This window comes from Mesocricetus auratus, unplaced genomic scaffold (assembly GCF_017639785.1).
Source record: "Mesocricetus auratus isolate SY011 unplaced genomic scaffold, BCM_Maur_2.0 Super-Scaffold_100006, whole genome shotgun sequence".
NCBI lineage: Eukaryota > Metazoa > Chordata > Mammalia > Rodentia > Cricetidae > Mesocricetus > Mesocricetus auratus.
In genome coordinates, this window is record NW_024429190.1 from 13089025 (window position 1) to 13113111 (window position 24087).

At 43.5% G+C, this 24087-nt stretch overlaps 2 protein-coding genes across 12 annotated transcripts in view; one reads left to right on the plus strand and one right to left on the minus strand.

Annotated features, from left to right (window-relative positions):
- Positions 1-13817, minus strand: part of Prr14l (proline rich 14 like) — a 64906-nt gene extending 51089 nt beyond the window's left edge. Inside the window, exons 1-3 of one of the 2 annotated variants that reach the window (XM_040746866.1) lie at positions 13683-13817; positions 4495-5018; positions 414-486 (exon numbers count right to left, since the gene is read on the minus strand). In XM_040746866.1, the coding sequence (XP_040602800.1) occupies positions 414-486; positions 4495-4968 (547 nt within the window). In that variant the 5' untranslated portion in view covers positions 4969-5018; positions 13683-13817. Of the gene's footprint in view, positions 1-413; positions 487-4494; positions 5175-13682 lie in introns of those variants that run through there. The other variant, XM_040746867.1, reaches the window with a different exon arrangement.
- Positions 13818-19775: 5958 nt separating this feature from the next.
- Depdc5 (DEP domain containing 5, GATOR1 subcomplex subunit) overlaps positions 19776-24087 on the plus strand; it is a 119186-nt gene continuing 114874 nt past the window's right edge. For 2 of the 10 annotated variants that reach the window (XM_040746868.1, XM_040746874.1), the window contains exons 1-3: positions 20208-20360; positions 20588-20710; positions 23898-23985. In XM_040746868.1, coding sequence (XP_040602802.1) covers positions 20653-20710; positions 23898-23985 — 146 coding nt within the window. In that variant the 5' untranslated portion in view covers positions 20208-20360; positions 20588-20652. The other 8 variants (XM_040746872.1, XM_040746876.1, XM_040746870.1 and 5 more) reach the window with 7 other exon arrangements.

The following is a 24087-nucleotide window of genomic DNA, read 5'->3' on the forward strand; positions in this document are numbered from 1 at the left end:
TACAGAGAAACCCTGTCTCGAAAAACCAAAAGTAAATAAATAAACCCAAGGGCTGGAAACATGGCTCAGAGATTAAGAGTAGTTATTGTTCTTCCAACAGTCCCTGATTGGGTATCGAGCACCCACATGGTGGTTCACAACTTGTCTTTAACTCTAGTTCCAGTGGATCTGACACCCACTTCTGGCCTTCAATGGCTTCTGCACATGTGGTATATATTTACTTAAGCAAGCTGACACATACACATAAATAAATGAATCTTAACAAAAATCTTCCCAGGTATGATGGCACATGCTTTTAATCCAAGGAGGCAGAGGCGGATGGATACATATGAATTCCAAGCCAGCCAGGATTACATAGGGAGACCTTATCTAAGAAAGCAACAACAGCAAAAAAACAACAAAAAGTATCATACCTCTGTTCTTTAGCAGATCTCCAGAGAAGTCTGCACATACAGGTTCTTTGCTGGATTGTATCAGGAGGACATCCTGCAACAAGAAAACCCAACAGTCAATGGATAATACAGAGGTACATGAGTTATTACTTCAGACCTCAGTGCAACCAGGAAATCTGCTACTAGCCACAAGAATTGAGATGAAGGAAAGCTCAAGTTTAGATTAATAAATAAAAAATATTACTTCTTGCTGGGCGGTGGTAGCGCACGCCTTTAGTCCCAGCACTTGGGAGGCAGAGGCAGGCGGATCTCTGTGAGTTCGAGGCCAGCCTGGTCTACAAGAGCTAGTTCCAGGACAGCCTCCAAAGCCACAGAGAAACCCTGTCTCGAAAAACCAAAAAAAAAAAAAAAAAAAAAAAGCTCTATTAATGCTTTTTTTTTTTTTCCAATTTTGGAGGTAGGGGTCACCATGCATACCAAGCTATAATCCTCCTGCCTCAGCCTCTTGAGTGGTGGGAATGCAGGTGTGAATCAGAATGCCCAACTCCTAAGTGCCTTCTGAAAATAAGAAATAAGTTGGGGTACAGGCGCACTTAGTGCAAATGCCAGCTTAAGCAGGTATAGGACAAGCCATGGGTGGCAGAGGTGAAGTTAGTGTCCCTTCCTTCCAAGGTTTCTCTGTGTTCCCTTCTTGGGCATGCAGCTCATAGGACAGCTATGCAAAGTTTAATGAGGGGTTGGAGGAGTCTGCCGGATCTCATAATTGCAACTGTTGGAAAACTCCTACGACACTTGCAAACCAATGTGAAAACGGGGAGACTAATGGCTGAATTGTGACTTTTTTTTTTTTTTTGGTTTTACGAGACAGGGTTTCTCTGTATTGTTTTGGAGGCTGTCGGTCCAGCCTGGCCTCGAACTCACAGAGATCCGCCTGCCTCTGCCTCCCGAGTGCTGGGATTAAAGGCGTGTGCCACTACCGCCCGGCCCTGAATTGTGACTTTTACTGCCAGCTCTGGAGAAACAGAAAAACCTCTGTAAGTTCAAAGTCAGTCCGGTATACACAGCAAGTTCCAGGCCAATAAAATGACACAATCAAACCTTGCCAAAAAAATTGAGGCTTGACTTCAATTTCAAATTTTTGTTCTGCCTTTTCATTTTTATGTAAATCAAGAATTACTTTTAAAAAAAGCTGTTTTTGAAGTTTTTGTTTTTTTTTTTTGTTTGTTTTTGTTTTTCGAGACAGGGTTTCTCTGTGGCTTTGGAGGCTGTCCTGGAACTTGCTCTGTAGACCAGGCTGGCCTCGAACTCACAGAGATCCACCTGCCTCTGCCTCCGAGTGCTGGGATTAAAGGCGTGCACCACCAATGCCCGGCAATTTTTTTTTAATTTAAAAAAACATACTGTTTCTTGCCGGGCGTTGGTGGCTCATGTTTTTAATCCCAGCCCTGTAGAGGCTGAGGGGAAGAAGCACGGATGTTAAGAGGCCAGTCTCTGAGCTACTGAGTTGAGACTTCTTAAAAAGACAAACAGTGCTGGAGATGCAGCTTGGTAGGTAGGTATAGTGCCTAACTAGCAGGCACAAAGCCCAGGATTCAACTGCCAACACTCTAATGAATGAAAAGTTTTTAATCACCAGATGATCTTGCACCTTTATATGTAGAGAGGAACCTTTACAGGAATTTTCCTCTGAATCTCAATTCAGAGAAACTGCAGCTTTAAGTAAAGCCCCGATTGTGAAGTCACAGAAAACTTTTACACCTCAGCAACATGCTATAGATACTTCTCTGTTGCATGAGATCAGAGCCACATCAAACTAGGGGACAACAGTACCCTGTAGACCCAAGAACAGTCTATCAACATCAATTCTGCCTTGAGGCAGTTAAAGACTTCTACCTTTATAAAAAACACTTCTTTTCAATTGTGTGTGGGTATGCATGCTTACAGGTGGAGGTCAGATGTTGACCTTTGGTGGTCTTCCTCATGGGCCATCCACCTCATTTTTTTTCTTTCCTCTATTATTATTATATGTGTGATGGTGGGGAGGGCATGTGTCTCTGTGCATGTGTGGAAGTCAGAGAACAATTTTGTGGAGTTGGTTTTCTCCTATGGTTCTGGATATCAAACTCAGGTCTTCTGGCTTATACTTTTAAACACCTTTACCTTTGTCGGGTGTTGGTGGTGCATGCCTTTAATCCCAGCACTCAAGAGGCAGAGGCAGGCGGATCTCTTTGAGTTCGAGACCAGCCTGGTCTACAGAGCGAGTTCCAGGACAGCTTCCAAAGCCACAGAGAAACCCTGCCTCAAAAAAAAAAAAAAAAAAAAAAAAAAAAAAAAAACCACCTTTACCTTCAGAGTCTTCTCAACCAACCCTCAGCTTGTTTTTTGAGAAAGGGTCTCTCAGTGCTGAGGATAGGTTAGACTGGTCAGTGAGAGTCCCAGAGACCCTCCAGATAACAAGTGTGCTATCATTCTTACATGGGTGCTAGGGATCAAACTCAGGTCCTCACGCTTGCATAGTAAGCAAGCATTTACTGACAGAGATGTCTCCAGCTGCCAAGAGATTTCATTTTAAAGTCACTGAAATTTTATTTATTTTCAATACAAAATCCTTTTCTATGCCAGGCCGTGGTGGCACATGTCTTTAATCCCAGTGCTCAGGAGGCAGAGGCAGGTGGATCTCTGAGTTTGAGGTTAGCCCAGTCCACAGACAGGACAACCAGGGCTACACAGGGAAACACTGTCTTGAAAAACCCCAAATAAATAAGTAAATAAATAAAGCAAAAAGAAAAGGAAAAATCATGGTACTGGACAGATAGTCCAGTGGTCAGGAGGACTTGTTGCTTTTGCAGAGAACCTAGGTTTGGCTCTCAGCACCCAAATGGTAGCTCACAACTATCAGTAACTCCAGTTCCAAGATCTGAAGCCCTCTTTTTCCCTCCACAGGTACCAGGCACACACATAGTGCGCATACATACTCATAGGCAAAATATTCATACACATAAATTTAAAAATAAATATTAAAAATCTTTTGTGCATAGGGTTTAGGCCTTATGGACTTTTCCTTATCTACTACACAAAGACAAGGTAACTAAGGAAAGCTGAGAGCAGGAAAGGTGATCTTCCTCAGGGAAAGGATACCAACTGGCTGTCCATCAAATGATCAGCCCTGAAAACACACACAAGTAACATTATACGGACTTAGCAGATTCTTTTTAGGAACATAAACGTACATATACATATATGCATGCAATAACAATCCCAAGTCCTGGGCTTAAAGTCGTGTGCCACCACCACTAACCAGTGCAACCTTCCTTTTTGAGCAGGGTCTCCCACTGAACCTGGAGCTCATAGATTTAGCTCAGCTGGCTAGACAACAAACTCCAAGGATCTGCCCTGTCTGCTACTGAGGTGCTGCTGTGCCTAGCTTTTTATGTACTGGGGATCTGAACTTTTCGTGGCAGATGCTTCACCAATTAAGCCATCTTGCCAGCCCTTACACATAATTATTTAACATTATATGTAGACATACATTATTTTGAGGGGCTGGAGAGGTGGCTCAGCAGTTAAGAGCACTGACTGCTCTTCCAGAGGAACCAGGTTCAATTTCCAGCACTCACATGGCAGCTAACAACTGTCTGTTAACTCCAAAATCTGACACGCTCACACAGACATACATACATGCAGGCAAAACACCAATGCAATTAAAATAAAAATAAATTTAAAAAACATTATCTTTAGAGACTCAATAATTCATATAATAGTAAAAGCACAGCACTGACTTACATCAAAAAACATCAAAATCAATATTTTTACAAATGTTTCAAGATGCTGGGCGTTGGCGGCGCATACCTTTATTTAATCCCAGCACTCAGGAGGCAGCACTGTGAGTTCGAGACCAGCCTGGTCTACAGAGTGAGTTCCAGGACAGGCTCCAAAACAATACAGAGAAACCCTGTCTCGAAACTTCCCCCATCCAAAAAAAAAAATGTTTCAAGACTAAGTCACAGGCTACCTGTCAGCATTTATAATTTATCATGAGAAGCGTTGCTCTGCAGTGTCATCACTCACATTCAACTTGTTTCCATCAAGCCTCATTTCTTACCTGACTGGGGCAGATCTTTTCTTTAGAAGCTGTGGAATGCTGGCATGGGTCCTCCTTTGCTGCCTCACAGGGGTCTCTGAAAACTTCCGCCTGGTCTCCTTGACCTCTGAAGACCTTTGGCTCCATGCTCTGGGTTCTCTCTTCCCTATCCAAGACCTCAAAAGTCACAGGCCCTCTTGCTGTAGGGTCCACTAGTCCGCACCACCCAGGCTTGCTCCTGTAATCCAAGGTCTCAAAGGTTTCTTCACAGCAGCCTTCTGCACGAGTCCTCTGCAGCTCCAGGGATGATACCCCATTCTGACTTACATGAGAGCTTGAGGCTCCAGGGTTTACATCTGGAATCATACTGGGCTCCTTCTCAGCATGAAGCTCTTTGGAGACACTTACTGAGAGTTCAGAGTATAATTCATGTACCACAGCAGGCATGAGTGAGTCAAGAGGAACTGGCTGAGTCTCTACTCCAGATGACAGCATTAGGGCAGATGGAGATTATGGAATCAAGTCTTTTACATCAATGGTTTACCCTGACACAAATCAAAGGAAGGGATACAAGTTTAAAACCTTGTCAGGGTAAAAGAACTGTTTCAGTTCACATGGGTTAAAATATGGAAAACAGCCAGGAAATGGTGGTGCATGCCTTTAATCCCAGCACTTGGGAGGCAGAAGCAGGCAGATGGAGTGTCAGAACAGCCAAAGCTGTTACACAGAGAAACCCTTTCTCAAAAAACAAAACAAGGGCTGGAGAGATGGCTCAGCGGTTAAGAGCACTGACTGTTCTTCCAGAGGTCCTGAGTTATTCCCGGCAACCACATGGTGGCTCACAACCACCTTGAATGAGATCTGGTACCCTCTGCTGACCTGCAGACAAAAGGCTGTATGCACAATAAATAAAAATAAAATAGCAACCAAAAAAAGGAAAACAAATTCAAATTCAAATGCCAGCATTCTTGGATACCAAAATGTCTACTGAATTGGTGGAAAAACACATATCTTATCTTCAATAGGCATGCCACCTTAATTAAAATACTGCTTTGTGAATATCCTGTTTAAATGTGAAGCACATAATGTATCTTAGTGGTAGAGCACTTACTCGGGGTATACAAAGTCTGAGTTCAAGCCCCAACACTACCAACATTAAGTGTTGGGGCTCATACTTGTGATCCTATTATTCAGGAGGCTAAGGCAGGAGATTGACACAAGTGCAAGAACAGCTTCAACTACAGAGTAAGTTCAAGGCTATCCTGGGCTAAGACTGAGCTCCTGTCTCAAGAATATGGGGGGAAAGGAGAATTAGCAAAATGGCTATGTGGTTAAAAATGTATATATACTGTTCTTGTAGATGACATGAGTTTGGTTCCCACTTGAGTCTGCACCCATGCTGAACAGTTCAAAACTATCAGTACCTCAAGCTCCAGGGGGATCTGATGCCTCCAGCATCTTTAGGAAGCTATGCTCATCTGCACAGAAAAATATAACACATACTACTAACCAGCCAGGTCTGGTGGCACATACCTTTAATCTCACTATTCACGAGACAGGCAGATTTCTGTGAGTTTGAGACCATCCTGATCTATATACGTGAGTTCCATACCAGACAGGGTTCCACACAAAAACCCTATCTCAAAATAAATGAATAAAACCTTTAAAGTAATTTCTTAGCTCTGAAAACAAATTGAGCAAACCCAGGTGAGCATAAGACATTAATGTGCATCCAAAACCAGTCCTGACAGACTAGAAACTAAAGGTGCTTCTCGACCTGATTGCAAGGCATGAGCCTTAGACACCTTGTTCACTGATATATCCCAGAGTCAGCACTGGACATGTAGCAATTCGTCAGGAAGGTTGTTTTTGTCTTACATATTTGTGTGTATTTGTGTGTGCACAGGTGCACATGGAGGGCACAGCACAATTTTCAGGGTTATTCTCCTCCTTTGAGACAGCCTCTCATTGGCCTAAAGCTCCACAATTAAGCTAGACCGGATGGCCAGCAGCCCAAGAATCCTCACCTCTGCCTGTCCTATGGCTTTTTTTCTTTTTTGGGGGGAGAGGGGTTCGAGACAGAGTTTATCTGTGGCTTTAGAGGCTGTTCTGGGACTCACTCTTGTAGAGCAGGCTTTTCAAGCCTGTTGACCTGAACACAATCCCTGAAACTCACAAGGTGAAGGAGAGACCCACCTGACAAAGTTGTCCTCTGGTCTCTACGTACCTACTGTGGTGAACACAGGCCCACATTCATATACACCATGCATACACATACATATAAATAAAAGACACTATAGAAAGTAAGTATTATCTCTCTGTGGGAAGGAGCACATCTGCACTGCAACACCTGAGCAAGCAGGACTGTGAGTTCGTGGCCAACCTGATACACACAGCCACTCTCCATCTAGAGAAAACCAAGTTTACAGATACACACAGACTTCTTGGGTCTCTGCCACCTTGTGTCAAGATCTCTTTCTCCCCTGCCTGCCAAGGAGATATGGGTGCTCTCAAAAGCTGATACATAACTTTCTTCTTAAGTTTCATTTCCTCGATGACTTCACCTTTCCTTGAAGCTTCTTTGCTGAGGGAAACCCAATTGTATCTCCTTGGGCTGGGGCTGTAGCTCAGTGAAAGTGTTTGCCTAACATGAAAGATCCTCGGTCACAGGACGAAAACACGGCTCCACAGGACCACAGTTAGGTTCCCAGCAACCACATCGAGCACTTATGACGTCCTGGAACTCCAGCTCCAGGGAATCCACCAGGGAATCCAGTTTCTCTCCTGGCCTCTAAAGGTACCGCATGCATGTGCACAGACACACACACATATACACAAATAAATACTACAAAAAAAATGGGGGCTCCAATCCCTAGTACTGAGGAAAAAACACAACACAAAAACAAAAACACCAGCCGGGCGTTGGTGGCGCACGCCTTTAATCCCAGCACTCGGGAGGCAGAGGCAGGCGGGTCTCAGTGAGTTCAAGGCCAGCCTGGTCTACAGAAAAATCAAAAAAACAAAACAAAACAAAACAAAACACCAACAAACTGTTCCTTTGATCATAGTCACCATATCATTCAAAAAGTCCAGTTAGGCATACATATAGAAAACATGTTCACAAAAACCTGGGCACAAACATTCTTAGCAGAACTATTCACAGTGGGCAAAAATAGAAACAAATACAAATGACCACTGGTAAGTAGACAAACAAAATACTGTCAGATTATACAAAGGAATATTAAGCTTTAAAAAGGAGCAGAGTACCAAGAGATTACAAAATGAACAGACTTTGAAAATACCACAAATTTTAAGACCCTATTTATACAAAATTTCAGGTATAGGCAAATCTGCAAAGTGGATACTAGTATTTGCTTAGGGATAAGAGTTCTGCCATCATGCCGGGCATTGGTGGTGCACGCCTTTAATGCCAGCACTCGGGAGGCAGAAGCAGGAGGATCTCTGTGAGCCTGGTCTACAAAGTGAGTTCCAGGACAGCCTCCAAAACAATACAGAGAAACCCCTGTCTCAAAAAACCAAAAAAGAAAAAAAAAAAGTTCTGCCATCACAAAATGACAGGGACTGCCTAATTTCTTTCTGTAATAATAAAATTGTTTTGGAACTGGAAAGATGACTCAGTGGTTAGAAGCACTTGCTATTCTTACAAAGAACCTGAGTTCAGTTCCTAGCACCCATATGGTAGATTACAACCACTCAAACATCATCTCCAGAGGACCCACCAATCTTCCAAGGGAACCAGCACACATATAGAGAGGTAGAGACAAACGGATGAGTTTAAGGCCAGTGTGATCTACACAGAGAGTTCCAAGCTACCCAGAGATACACAATGAGGCTTGGTCTCCATTATAAGTAAATAAGCAAGTAAAAGAAAAAGTCCTAAAATTAGGGCTGGAGGCTCAGTGGTTCAGAGCTCTGGCTGCTGTTGCAAAGGACCTAGGTTTGGGTCTCAGCACCTATACAGTTCCAGGGTATTCAATGCTCTCTTCTGATGCCTATGTACACTGTAAGCAAAACACTCAAACACACAAAATCTTTTTTAAAAGTTCTGAGCCAGGGCTGGAGAGATAGCTCAGTGGTTAAAAGCACTGACTGCTCTTCCAGAGGTTATGAGTTCAATTTCCAGCAACCACATGGTGGCTCACAAACATCCTTTTTGATTTTTTATTTTTATTTTTTTATTTTTTTGGTTTTTCAAGACAGGGTTTCTCTGTGGCTTTGGAGGCTGTCCTGGAACTAGCTCTTGTAGACCAGGCTGGCCTCGAACTCACAGAGATCCGCCTGCCTCTGCCTCCCAATTGCTGGGATTAAAGGCGTGCGCCACCAACGCCCACAAACATCCTTAATGAGATCTGATGCCCTCTTCTGGAAATGCAGGCATTCATGCAGATAGAGCACCCATACCTAAAAGTTCTGAGTCAGATGTGGTGGTCCAGTCCCAGCACTCAGGAGGTAGAAGCAAGCAGATCTCTGTGAGTTCCAGGACAGTCTGGTCTACATAGTGAGTTCCAGTACAGTCAGGAATATATAGAGAGACCTAGTCTCAAAGCAAAACAAACAAACAAAAAAACCACCAAAAATAAAGTTCTAAAATTGATCACAGTAATGGCTGTACAACTGACTATACTATAAAGTACACAGACTTGTACAGTTTAAACAGGCAAGCTATTTGAGTACTCTGTGCATGTTAGCATGGCTTTTTACTTTTTACTTTGTTTTTTCATTCTGTGGTGCTTAAGAGCATGCTCAGGGCTTCAGAAATGATAGGCTAGGTTGCTCTACCATTGAGGACCATTTCTAGTCCAGATGAATTATATCTTGATGAATTATATTTTAACAAGGCTGATATTTGAGGTGGAGCATTTAACAGCTCAGCTGTTCTATGTATTTTATTTTTATTTTGTGTGTATGAGCATTTTGCCTACATGCATGTATCTGCACCACAAAGACCACGAAGGTCAGGTGTGGTAGTGCACATCTTTCAAATCCCATGCACTTGAGAGGAAGAGGCAGTTTGAGGTCACATGGTCTACAAAGCAAGCTCAGAACAGCCAAGACTGTTGCAGAGAAACCTTGACTCAAAAAACTAAAAAGAAAAAAAAGTAAAGGCAGGCTGATCAGGAGTTTAAGATAACACTTCATTACATAGACGTTCTAGGCCAGCCTGGGTTAAATGAGAACCTGCCTTAAATCCCGCCTAATGAACCCAACATTAACAGTGTTGCCTGGGTGATGCACCCAACAATAACTCATTTGTATGTTGTACTTTAGTGATTACTGTGACTCAGCTGTATTTCAGTGGAGAGTACGTGTTTGGAAGGTATAAGACCTGGGTCTGAGCACCAGCAACACAAAAAATGAGCAAACAAACCAACAAAAAACAAATACCGCTGTCTCAAAAAAAAAAAAAAAAACTAAAACAGGAAAAAAAAGAAGAGGAGGAAGGGGAAGAGATACTCTAATAAGTGACCTCTCATCTGTTTCAAATGCAAAGCTCTGTGGGGAAATAGTTCAGTCCCTCTTCTGACTCTATTCACTAGGTGCACAGCCTGGAATGTCTTCAGTTTAAAGGAACTTTCTTGGGTTTGTTTTTGCCATGCGAAATGACCAAGTCAAAATAATCACAAGACAAGCCCACTATGAAAAGGATAACTTGCTCTTTTGTTTCAGCACACACCCTACAGGCAGATATCATCAACAGAAGTACTGTCTTCAATAGGTACTCATAGGCATTTGAGGCAATTTAAGAACAATTTATATACAAAAAAAAAAAGCTTTTTTTCAGTGTGCCTTCAGGTAATTTGGAAGTGTGTACCCTACCAAAATTAAAACAGAAACCTACTATTAAAGAATTAATTAACAATGAAACTCTGTCATTAGAATATTTTACAATGTCAAAAATTCTACAGTGGCAGCATTTCTTTTTCTTTTTTGGTTTTTCGAGACAGGGTTTCTCTGTGGCTTTGGAGGCTGTCCTGGAACTAGCTCTTGTAGACCAAGCTGGCCTCGAACTCACAAAGATCCGCCTGCCTCTGCCTCCTGAGTGCTGGGATTAAAGGCGTGTGCCACCAACGCCTGGTGGCAGCATTTCTAATCATTCAACTTTCCCCAATAGTTTCGGAAGTAAAACTTTGCAGCAATAAAGAAAAAAAAAAACAGGAAAAAAATTAAACAAAGAAAGTAGAACTGAAAACTACATGCCTCAATAATCCCTTCTCTTTAGTTCAAATGTAAAAGAAGCTATTAAGAACGTTGTGCACATAGCTGGGCGTGGTGGTAAATACCTGTAATGCCAGCACTCGTGAGGCCAGCCTGGTCTTCAGAGGGAGTTCCAGGACTTTATAGAGAAAACTGTCTTGACCCCCGCCCCCCAAAAAGAAAGAAAGAAAGGAAAGAACACTAGGCACTGGGCACTGCCATGCTTGTGGCACGGAACAATACTCACAAGAATGCCCAGGCCCTCAGAAGTTCCTAGCACCCCTTTCACCTTGAGAAAAGGGCTTTTTTTCCCAAAGATTCTGATTCTTCAGCCAGTCCCTCCAAAAGGGACACTCAGATGTAGTCAATTCTTCCCTGAGGGAATTTGGAGAAGAGGGACAGAAAAAGAAGAATCTTTTAATATGATCTCCCTAAACCAGGAGTAGTGGCTCACACCTGTGATCCCAACACTTAGAACTGCTGAAAGTTCCAGGACAGATTTGGAAAAAAAAAATGGTGAGTATCATCAGATCAGCTAAGGCTACATAATAAAATCCTGTCTCTGAAGAAAAACAAGCCTGGAGGTGGTAGCCTTTGATTCCAGCACTCAGGAGAAAGAAGCAGGGAATCTCTGTGAATTAGAAGCCAGCATGTCTACAAAGCGAGTTCCAGGACAGCTAGGGCTACACAGAGAAACCCTGCCTCAAAAAAACCAAAAAGAATAAAGAAAGAAAGCACTAAAACAAGATCTTGCTGGGCATTCGTGGTGCACACCTTTAATCCCAGTACTTGGGAGGCAGAAGTAGGCCGATCTCTGTGAGTTCAAGACCAGCCTGGTGTACAAGAGCTAGTTCCAGAACAGCCTCCAAAGCCACAGAGAAACCCTGTCTCAAAAAACTAAAAAGCAACAACACAATAAAGAAAAAACCCAAGATCTCCACACAAACTGAAAGCAAGACCAGGAGGACACACATTACATGGGAACCCAGTTCTTAACCCTGAACTGTGCAGGGAGTCTCCACCGCATCGGGCACTTTCCCTTTCCCTTTTTCTTAAAATTAGGAATAAAGATCAACCTTTCAACAAAGGGGATGAAACTGAAAATGCTCTTGATGTCTACTGACAAGTTATCATGTATGGAAGATTTTCATATATTTATCAGTAGAGAAAGGGGGAAAAACATCTGCACTACTTTACATACTAGGAAAGGACAGTTTTATTTTTCTGAGGATAGCTGGAGGCTGGAGAGGATATGTAGATAAGAAGCTACTTTTTAATCGTCACAAAAGCGAATGAAGGGAATAGAAAAGCAGACCTAGATAAACTTGGGCAAAAAAGCCTGGCTTCTGGCATTTTTTCCCTCCCTCTTAAGACTCTTACAGGGAGACAGATGCAGGAGGATCAGGGGCTTGACTACAAAGCAAATTTGAGGCCAGTGTGGGATACATGAGGTACATGTCTGAAATAGCAGCATTCTGTAGAAAGCTCAAGGAGGATTACCAGGGGTCAGGGGTTGGGGTTCAGTCTAGGAAAGCCTGGGTGGGCTGTATCGAGACCTTATCTCAAAACAAAACAACAACAACAACAACAAACAAACAAACAAAAACCCAACAACAACAACAAAACTTGTTTCCAAAATTTTTATCCCCCCCCCAGAAAGGATTTCAATGTATAGCCTTAGCTCTTCTTGGCTGTCCTGGAACTCGCTCTGTCAACCAGGCTGGCCTCGAACTCATAGAGATCCGACTGCCTCTGTCTCCCAAGTGCTGGGACTAAAAGTATAGGACATCACTGCCTGGCTGTTTCCAAATATTAATCACATATGTAATCACAGCATTGGGGAGGCAGAGGCAGGCGGATCTCTGTGAGTTTAAGGCTAGCCTGAGCTGTTACACAGAGAAACCCTGTCTTGAAAAACAGCAACAAAAATTATTTTTTTTCTTCTGATTTTTACTAAGGCTCTCATTATTAACTTAGAGAGTACAGTAAGATTCCAAAGAAGAGGAGGTGTCCTTTATTATGGGAGTGTGGGAAAAGCCTTTCTGGAGGAAAGAATGGGTTGAACATTTGTGATGGAGGATACATCCATGCAAAAGCCTGCTTCTTTGAGCAGGACATGGCTTTTCTTTAACAAATCAATAGTAATAACTGACCAAAAGTCCACTGTGCACCCAGCGTTATCACAAAACTTCCCTTTAGCCCTCATGACAATTCATAGGAAAAGAAAGTACCAGGTTAGAGATGGGCTGCAATTGACGGGATGGGTGAGTCAAGATCACAAATAAGTTAAGTGGGAGATACAAACTTGCAAATATCAAACTCCAAAAGAGGAAGAGAAGCTCACTGAATACTAAAAGACCTAAGAAAAACACAAAAAGCAAAGCTCCCTTGGTGGACATGATTGGGGGAAGGGGAGAAAGGCTGACTTGCAATAACATAAACTCTGGGCCTTCCTCTCTTTATCTTGAGGTGAGCGTGAAAAATGAAGGGAAGACAAATGTTTGGGGGGGGGGTGCTTGTTTGTCTGAAGAAAAGAAAGATACCTCTGTCGCTTCTGGGGGGAAGTTGAGAATCTTCATTTGGAAAACGCTGACCAAAGTGGGGGTCGTTTGGGGATTACCCCTTAAATCCTTAGGATAAAGAATACCCTTTGGCACATAAACGGGCCTCCCTTCGCTGACAAATGGACCAGAGCCGAGGAAAGGCGAATGCCGACAAGGGGCGTCGTCCTCTCCAAGGAGAGAAGTTAGGGGTCCCCTGCAGGTGGAGGTTGAAAAAGGACCCTCTTTCCCCTGGAGCCAAGACTCTGTGAAGCTGTTTTCTCCCAGTGACGTGGCGCCTGATCTCCTTGATGTCTGTGGGTGTTTCTGTCACTAACAACGCAGCTTTGGTGCCCTTCAGCGCCCCAAAAAGGCTGGGGACCTGGACCCCTTTAGTCAGCACCGTCCAGCGGAGGACTCCCAGGGCGTTGTGGGGCCGCCCGGGCCTCTTACCCTGTGGCCTGCTCCGCGGCCCGTGCTCATCCCGCCACCTTGGCCTCGGCTGCCTCGGTCCCCGCTGTCCCCGCGGCCGACAACTCTACCAGATCTTCTGGAGCCGAGGCCCGAGGGCGCTCCGGCCTCCACCGCTTCTACAGTCTGTCCCCCCCACCCTCCCACCGCACTTCCTCATCCGGGGCCAAAGCCAGCCATGCGGACGGGTCTTGATCCCGCCTCCGCACGGCGCGCGCGCATTCGGGAGGGCGGCTCTTCCCAGCCGGTACCTCCGCCCTCTGCTAGCCCCGCACACACTCAGCCCCGCCTCCATCGCACTGGCTCTTAAAGAGAAACACACCCTTTGGCCCAGTTGCTGTCTCCAACTGTTAACAGAGCTATGGTCCAATCCATTTCTGTAACATGGACAGCTGCCACCATCCTGGCAGATAGTGAGATCTTTAATAATTACAATAAATGGTTTAGGTCACACCATTCTCCTGATGCTTCCAATCACACTGGTTACTAAATCTAAACGATACACCAGGAGGTGGTTGGTTACACTTTGTTTTTATTTCTTTGCCGCTTCAGCGTTGAAAGCACTGCATTTCATCTCTCATTTGTTGCCTGTCCCTTCCCATCCTCGCCTGTTTTCTTCAGCACTATATCATAGCACCTAAAGTGTCTGGCAGAGATTAGAATGGAAAAAGGGTGGGGGGACGGGATTAAATATGTCCATAGAATAATCAACTTGCCCTGAATCACAGTCATGATTTAGAAACAGACACCTGTAGTTTTCTGAAGCTCACCAGCCTGGCAGGCGATGAAGGCTTTGGGGAAAATTGTAATTAACCTTTTCTCTGATTAGGATCTGCGGAGGGAGCCAGGCTTGGCGATGCACTCCTTTAACCCCCGCAGAGGCTAGAGTATCTATGAGTTCCAGGGAGTTTGTTGATTCAACAAACAAAAATATCATGAGAGGCTGGAGAGAAAGCTCTGTGTTAAACAGAACACTCCTGCTTTCCCCGTACATTTGTACATTTGAGGTCAGTTTCTAGCAACCTTTCTGGGAGGCTCACAACAACATGTTAACTCCAGCTCCTGCAGGAGCCCCTGCTTCTGACCTACATACTCACACTCAAAATTTCCCATACACGAACACATAATTGAAAAAAAAAATTTTAACCATAGCTTTGAGTTAGTGAGTATACATTTTGCCTGAGATAGTGGTTTTTCTCAGCATTAGGATTGAAAATACCCAAATTCATGTGCCAACCCCCTCTATCTTTGGGCTGAATGAAAACATATATAGTTAATATATGTGTATAGTTTGCATATAAATTACTGATTTTCTAATCTATAGTGAGGTAAAAATTAATTAACAAGCCAGGTGGCGCAGTGTCTTTAATCCCAGAACTTCAGGAGTCAGAGCAGAAGCAGGCAGATGTCTGTGAGTTCCAGGCCAGCCTAGTCTACAAAAAAACAAAAACAAAAACAAAAACAAAAGCAACCCTCTTCCCGCAAAACAAACAAAAAGATTAACTAAAAATTCACTTTGAAATATTTCAAGTGGCTGGAGAGAGAGATGACTCAGCAGATCCATGACCCGCACTCCTTCAGAGGACATAGTTTGCTTTCCAGAAGGCAAATGAGGCAGCTTACACCACTTATAACTCTAGATGCAGAGGATCCAATGCCCTTTTCTAGACTCTGCAGGTATCCCCCCATAGATACAAACACATGCATATAAATAAAAAATAACAAAAATTTTCTTAAAGTAAATTAAATTGGGGTGGAGATATTTTGAGACAGAGTTTCTCTGTGCAGCCTTGGTTGTCCTGGAACTCACTCTGTAGACCAGGCTGGCCTCAGATTCACAGAGATCCACCTGTCTCTGTCTCCCCAGTGCTGGGATTAAAGGTGTGCAACACCACCAACCTTGGTAAATTTCTTTAAATTTCACAGTATCCATATTCAGTATGCTCACTGGCAATTGCACAACTTTATAACGGGGAGTCTGAAAAACTCAACACTACTGGCTTTTCCTTGTTTCAAGATCCAGTATGGTTTTGCATTATCAGTCCCACTTTTCATCTTGCTTTCATTTTTAAATATGGTATTTTCTCTTCATGAAATGTTCGCACTAACCATGGTTTGTTTATTTAGTTTTTGAAAAAGGCTTCACGTAGCAGAGGATGACTGTGGGGGTTTTAATGAGAATAACCCCATAGGCTCACATAGTTGAATGTTTGCTCTGATGTTGGTAGAGCTATTAGGGAAGGCTTAGCAGCCACAGTCTCATTGGAGCAGGTGTGTCCTTGGGGGTTGACTGGGAGGTTTCAAAAGCCCAAACCATTCCCAGTTAGCTTGTGCTAGCTCCATGCACACTCTCCCTCGTTCCCATTCTCTCTTCCTTCCTCTCTCATGCGTGAGTCCCTCTGCTACTCCTCTAACCCCATCACCACGTTGTCTACCTGCTGCCAAGCTCCCTGCGGGGACATTCAGGGACTCACGCTTTGAAACTGTAAACAAGCCCTCATCAAAGTCAAGTGTCACCATGCCCAGCTCTGCTTTTATTTTAATTGTTTGGAGACAGGATCTCACTTTCTAGCTCAGGCAAGTCTGAACTTGCTCTGTGGACCAGGCTGCCTTCAAATTCTTCCTGCTTCAGCCTTCTGGACAGTAGGATAATAGACACGTACAACCCTGCCTGGCTTATTCACTCTCTTAAATCACTTGAAAATATTATTCATCTTACTCAGTTTTTATTTTTAATTCTCTCTCTTTCCCTTTCTCTCTTAGGGGGTGGGGGATAGGGAGTATTGCAATATAATTCTCCCTATGTAGCCCAGGCCCGCCTGAAACTCACTATAGAGACACGGTTAGCTATCTTTTCTCTTCTTTTTTTGCAAAATGGTCTCTTAAACTCCATTAAGTTTTTGTTGGTGGTGTTGTTTTTGAGTTTTTTGAGACAGGGTCTCTCTGTGTAGCCCTGGCTGTCCTGGAACTCTCTGTCTGTACACCAGGCTGGCCTCTAACTCAGAGATCTGCCTCTCAAGTGCTAGGATTAAAGGTGTATGCTACCTGACTTTTTTTTCCTCCTAACATCTTTATTTTTAACAATCTCTCACTATGTAGGTTAGACTTGTCTCAAACTCTTCCATTGATGGCATTATATATGAGAACCTTTACCAACTGTACTATGGGACACCCTTTGGCCCACTCCCAAGTCCTCTACTGTGTTACAGTGCTTTTGATAAAAAAAACATATATATATATTTTTTTTTAAAAAAAACATTAGAATCCTGTAGCTTATGTTAAAGAAAAAACTTTAAAAAGTGCTGTAATTAACCAGAGGCAAAGATGCCATTTAGATTAGTAGCTATCAGGATCAGAAGCCCCATGGTAGTGTTATGCCCTAAGACACTAGTTCTGGTTATAAAATGGTTACCAGCACAAAGCAGGAGGCTGGTAGAGTGGCATAGGTCAGAGACCAGGCTGAAGTTGCATGCAGACAGGCAGCTTTGCCCAGTGTGTGTGATGCGCTGGGTCCCATTCCCAGGACTAGCCGTAAGAGAAAGAAAGAAGAAAGAAAGTGAGGAAGCAAGAGGCTAGTGGTGGCTCATTCCCCAGACAGAATTGGGAGGGAGGCTGAGGCAGGAGGATTGGCACGAGTTCAATGCCAGTCTGGCTAGTCACCTAACTCTTAGAGAGAGAGAGATGTCCCAGGAGATAGGGGCTTGAGCCAGCCCTGGGTTTAACATACTAAGTTGGCTTGAAAGAGGTTGGGATCCATCCCTTCTGAGTGTTCCTCAGCTTTTCACTGTACCTGTGACGTACCCTAGTGTGTACTGTCTAGTCATGATACAATAGAATGTTTAGAAAGATGTCTTCAAAGTCACAGCATCTATTTATTTATTTAGATATATATGTTTAGTATGTGAATAGCGTCATTAGTCATGCAATACTGGGCATACATCCCACAGTGCACTTCGTTTTTGAGGCTAGGTCTCCCGTCTGGGTTTCTGCAGCACAGAGTTCTCCAGGCTAGCTAGCTAGCCCTTAAGCTTTTTTGGAGGGTGGTGGTGGTCTCACTTAATAGCAGGGCTTGGATTATAACAGATGCATGCTCCTCATCTCTTGCGTCCCAGTGATGGAAGTCAGGCTGCCAGGCAACCCACTTAACCAACTCCCCTGCTGGGTAGCTTTTTTAAAAATTCATATCATAAAAACTATAGCTGTTGTCAAGAATTATTGGAGGAAGGTCAAGAGTTGGGATTGTTTCAATGGTATTTGAGTAGCATTGATTAGCTTTCAATCCCCAATTCTGTAGAATGGGCGCTGCTCTTGCATGCCCCAGGCCCTGGGTTCAATCCTCAGAACAATCAACAACCAAAGGATCATAAAAGCCTAGGAATGTCTTAGGGTTTGGGTTTGTGGAGACTTGCACAGCGGACACTTCCAAGCAGGAGCTATTCCTTTGTTTTAAGTTTACAACACTGCCCCCCTACGCACACCACACACACTGGTCGATTTCATTCCAAAGCCTGTATACTCCTTGTAGGCACTGGCCCTGAAGCTCTCTATTTTGACAGGGAGTAGGTTTCAGTCTCAAAGTACCATGGGTGAGCCCAGATTGGAGAGAATCTCCTTCATCTAAGTCACCTCCTCCGGAAGAATCTAAAGGCTTGGAATATCACTGAATAGAAACTTTGGCTCTACAGATATAAAACTAACTGTCAAAGACATGGCCTGGATGTTCTGAATAGCTTTCCAAAGCTGTGAGTTTGATGACAGAGTATCTGGTATCCATCCGTTAATGAGAGAACATGGGTGGTTAGGGTGAGGACCCTGGAATTAACTTTTGCTAAGAGGAAGAATTGAATGCCAGGGTAGAGGGCAAGGTCAATTAAATGCAGGTCTCATACTAGTCACAAGGTTCCCTTGTTCATAGCATCTTCATTTGTCTATGGGAGACGTTGAGGGCAGAGTGTAATTGCTCTTTGCCTCTCTGTTGTTTTAGATATTTAGAATGTGGGTGCAGACTCTGAGGTCCTCCAATGGGCAAGAGAATTCATCCCTCTGTCACATGAAACATAAGGAGGAATTCACCTTTAGATAAAGAGGAAAGTTCTTTCTTCCTTTATTTTTTTTTTTCTGGTTTGGCCTACAATGGCCAAAGCTAGTCAGTCCCATATACCCAGAGACAGAAGCAGCAGTCTTCTGGCAGGTCTCATTTCTCATGCATCCTTGTTCCATAAAGAGGGTAGCATGCAACTTACTGTGATTGGGTAATCTGTGCCCCAAATACCCCACCCAAGGGAACTACTTGGGCCTGGGAACTTCCTGCCATTCAAGCCTATTAGCCCATTTACTCAAGCATTCAACAGTTCATAACCAGTTTTTTATACACCTGATTCTTAATATTATTTTATATTTAAAAAACTTTAAGTTTACTTTAAACTTGTTCTGAGTTAGTCATGTTAGGCTTAATTTTGACAACAGAAGACTATACAGTGCGAAATGCATATTGGTCTTTCCCTCAAAGCTTGTCTCTGTAAATGTGACATTTGTACTTCGCATGACTGACCATTAGCTTGTATTTCTTAATTATTCTTAACTGTTTACAATAAATCAGTTATACACACAGTCCAGTTTTCTCGATACATAACCCAATCTGGCCTTGAAGTACAGGGCATTGTCAGCCCTCTGTCTCAAGAATACCTGAATTACCAGGGTGCACCATCATATTTAGTTTCTCCCTGAGATTTTTGTGCTTTTCTATAGCCCTCTGGGCCCAGAGTGAGTTATTAACATTGTCAAAAATAAGAAAACACCGCTCAGTAAGATAGGAGTCGACTCTTACAAGTTTCTCCTATTCTGAGATCACTGTCTGAAACGAAGGTCCGGGCTGTGGCTTTAACTTAAAATTTCCTTTCAAAGCAGGCAGCACTGAAGCTGGAGGAGGGAAATGCCAGCAGGAACTCAAGAGCGCGAAGTCGGACTCCACGCCACGCCCCCCCCCGCCCCCAGCCCCGGAGGAGGAAGTGGCGAGGCCACCGAGACGAGGCGGAGTCTGGGCTAGAGCGGCCAGGGCAGGCTGAGCCGGGACCGGCAAGGGGCGGGGCCAAGGGGCGGAGCCTCCGGAGCGGCGCGGGCTCAGGTGAGTGCTCCTCGGCGGTGCTGGCTGGCTGGCTGCTAGAGCTCTGGTGCGGAAGCTGCGCGAGCTTTGGGGGCTCAGGTGGGATAGCCTGAGGAGGTCCGGGATTTCTGGCCAGGATCTGGCCTCGGGCCCGTCCGGAGGAGGGGAGGGGCTCTGGAGCTGGGGGCGAGTCGAGCGCCTGCCTCGGACTGAGACTTGAGGGGTTTGAAGGAGGGGGCTCTGAGCCAGGTTCGAGGCCCGACTTTTCCCTCAGCCCCCGTGTGACCTTGGATAAGTCTTTCTCTTCCCGAGCTTCTGCAGGACGGTCCGCTGAGAGTTGGTACACAGAGGTTTGGCAAAGAAACCCCAGCCTTCCTCTCTGGTTCTCTTCCCCAGGACATTGTTAGTGAAATGTGAATCATGGCAGTGCCTCGGGCGAGTTCCTTGTTTTGACGTTTCTCTACAGATGTGATGGACTAGCCTAATATCTCGGCACTATTTTGGTGTTACTAATGCAGACAGAAACAAGACAGTGACCCTCACCACAAGTCTCTTAGGTATGAGGTAGAGGGAAGATCTTTCCAGGGGACTGATCTCAGCCCCAATTCCCATTAATTCCTAAAGCACACTTCTGTTTGTTTTCCTCCCTTGCTAATTGGAGGAGTGATTTAATGCAAGGGTTGGCTCGCCTCTCATCTGAACAACAACCAGTATCTTCAAGGCCTAAAATTAAAAGAGCAATTTTAGGAAGCCTGACATTCTGGCTGTTTTGTTTGTGTTCCAGTGGCAGGAAGGCAAGATGACTTCCCTGCTCCAAGATTGGAACAGCTGAAGAAACCGCAAGAGAAAATGAGAACTACAAAGGTCTACAAACTTGTCATCCACAAGAAGGGATTTGGGGGCAGCGGTCAGTATTGATTGGCCCTTGGGGATTGTGTAGATTGGCCGAAGTTATGATGTGCCCAATACAATGCCTTAAAAATTATGAATATCACAGTTGAGGCTGGCAGGTAAAAGTACAGCAGTGGCAGCTCTCGGGAGAATGCTTGAATCTAAGCGCACAGGCCCTTTTGAAAAGCATTCACATTCAGATTTTGTTTGGTTGTGTTTTAACTCTGGGTCATCCTAGGCTCACCTGGAACTCCCCTTGGAGCCAAATGGCCTTGAACCCATTATCATCCTGTCTATATCTGGAAATGCTCTACCATACCTGACTTAATTTCTCCTTCTGTTTTTTTTTTCCCCACCTCTTGCCTGTGCAGTGCCTGGAAATTAACCCAAACCCTCATGGGTACTAGAAAAGCTCTCTACCACAGGACTGCATCCAAGCTCTCCCTAATGTTTAAAAAATAAATGCTATTTACTTCAGCAGTCAGAATTACTGATACAATGAAAGAGTTTTGTTTTTGAGATAGTCTTGTAGCCCATACTGGCTTTGAAATCAGTATGTACTGGAAGATGATCTTGACTCTCTGACCTTCCTTCCTCTCTGACCTTCCTTCCTCTATAACCGAGTGCTGGGATCTCACTTGCTCTCCCATCTGCTTTAATGTGATTCTGGGCAAAGAACCCATATGTTGTGCATGCTAGCAAGCACTCTAACAAGGAGCAATAGCCTCACCCTCAGTGAGTTTTTTTTTTACTTTAAATTTAATTTAGTATTTGTTTATTTGTGCACATGTGTACACCTGTGTGTAATGTGGACGCGTTTGCACACACACAGGAGCCATTAGCCTTTTGTTCTCTTTTTTGGATACAGCTTCTCACTATGTAGCCTTCACTGGTTTACAATGCCAATCCCTCTGGCCTTGAAGTTACAGAGATCCTGTGTTACAGAGATATCTTTGCCTACTTACTGTTGGGATTAAAGGCATGTGCCATTATGCCTGGCCACCTTGTATTTTTGTTCATTTATTATTTTTCTTTACCTTGTTTTTTGAGACAGCTTCTCGTGGGACCTGGGGCTTGCCAATTAGTCTAGACTGACTGGTTGGTGAAATTGAGTGATGACATGTGGAAGCTCTGCCAGATACTTTGGATTCATTATGTGATGATTTGGAATTAATTCAGTACTTGCATGTTTACAAACCTTTAGTTGTCAAATTACTGCAGTCCTCATATTTAATAATTTCAGTCCCATATGGGTTGCAACACACTGTTTATGAAACTGGACTAAACATGAAAAATAGCTATTGAGTAAGCAACAGAGATACCTTTAGCAGAGGAAATAATAAGAATACAGTACATAATGTGTATAGGTCTGTGGGTTTTTTTTAATTTTTGGAGTGTGTGTGCATGTGTGTACAAGACATATAGTTTGATGATATACATAGGAATACAAATAAAATTCTGCCTCGTGATGGTACGGCACCTTTCATCCCAGCACTCGGGAGGCAAAGGCAGTCAGATCTCTCTGTGAGTTCAAGGCTGCCTTGGTCTACTTGGTGAGCTCAAGCTACATAGTGAGACTCTGTCTTAAAACAAACAAAAATCAAACAAAAAAAAAAAAAAGAAGAAGAGATGGCAAGACGGAAGAAAGACAGAAAAGAAATGAAACAAAAAAATGTTCTCAGGGAACTTAGACAATGGATGTTCATAATAGGGACTTTACAGAGCTTGGCCCTAAAATTGGAACATTCCAAATAAAAGCTGAGATCAACCCGGTAAGTCCTTTACAAGATTGAACTTTATCAAGTATAATTATACTTGAAGTCTACCTTTATTTTTGGATCCATCTGTCTGTCTGTCTGTCTATCTTCTTTTGGTTCTAAGAATTGGGATTGCAGTCAGGGTCTCATGCTAAGTGTGTACTTTATTAAGCTATGCCCTTAACCTTAACCCCTGTAGTTTCAAGGTTGTTTTGAACCCTAGTGTGAACTAACACTTGAAGTCGAGACTATTTGGCTCTAGTTTTATAACATATAAGAGCTGGCAAGCCTAATTTAGACAGAAGGAACTCAGTACTAGTAATGAGCTCTGACTGTACCTTGAGGACTAGCCAGTTTGTCCCATAGGTTTATCTTTGCTTTTGTTCTAAAGTTTTATTGTGAAGGTTTAATTAAGACAGTGTTTTTAAGGAGATTCTTTGAATATTGCATAAATATAAGAGTGCTGTATTTGGGACCTAGGCTGTTTCCGTTATGTGTATGCCAGATTCACAAGTGTTTTAGATTGTAAAGTTTTATGCCAGAAGTGTATTTCCCGGGCCATGGGCTGCTTTTTCCACAGGAGCAGTAAGATCGTGGAAAGAGCATGTGCTTGGAGACAGGGCCCTGAGTCCTATATGACTCAGCCATTTACTGTGGTGGCCCTGGATACCTTTGCAAAATTTTTAAACTTATTTTTTTCTGAGCTGAAGGTAGAAACCAGGCTCTCAAGCATGCTAAGCAAGTACTTTACCTCTGAATTACATCCCAGCCCTATGTAAATCCTTTAGTTGTTCTAAAACTGGATTCAAAGTGGACACTCAAGGAAAAGGCAGAACACTTGCTTATCTATGTGTTAGCCTTAGGTTAAGTTACATTCTTGGTACCTTATAAAATAGGAAAACGAACAGTCAAAACAAATGAGGGCCCAGTGGGTAAGGCCCAAACCCATTGACCTGCGTTCAGTCCTGGGCCTCGAATGGTGAATGGAAAGAATTGACATCTGCATGCTGTCCTCTGACTACACACACACACACACACACACACACACACACACACACACACACTTACAACAAAACCAAACCTAGGAAACAACAACCTGAACGGAACTTCAATGTAACAACAAAAATAAAAATAAATGTTGAGCCTGGTACAGCCTGCCCTGTGGTCTCAGCAGTCTAGAACATGGAAGAGTTCAAAGCCACCCTATATAATAAGTCTGATGCCATCCTGAGACTCTTATGTCAGTCAAAACAGTGAATAGTGCCAGAGTTCATCTGTGAGATCCAGTAGTAATACCAACGTGATGGGGCTGCCCTGTTTTCTCTCTGATGCTTTTATTTTTTAGAGGGTGTGTGCTAGAGATTCAACCCAACACCGAATATATGCTAAGTCTATAGTCAACTACTAAGCCTGTTTGCCTTTTAAAGTCACTGATTTGTCTTTCAGATGATGAGCTAGTTGTGAACCCTAAAGTGTTTCCTCACATCAAACTTGGAGACATTGTGGAGATTGCTCACCCCAATGATGAATACAGGTGAGAGATTAAGGGAACTAGGCACCCAGCTGTTTTCAAATGCAATTTCAGGCTAGTCAGGCTATCTAAAAAAAAAAAAAAAATCATGTTTCCCTACTTTTA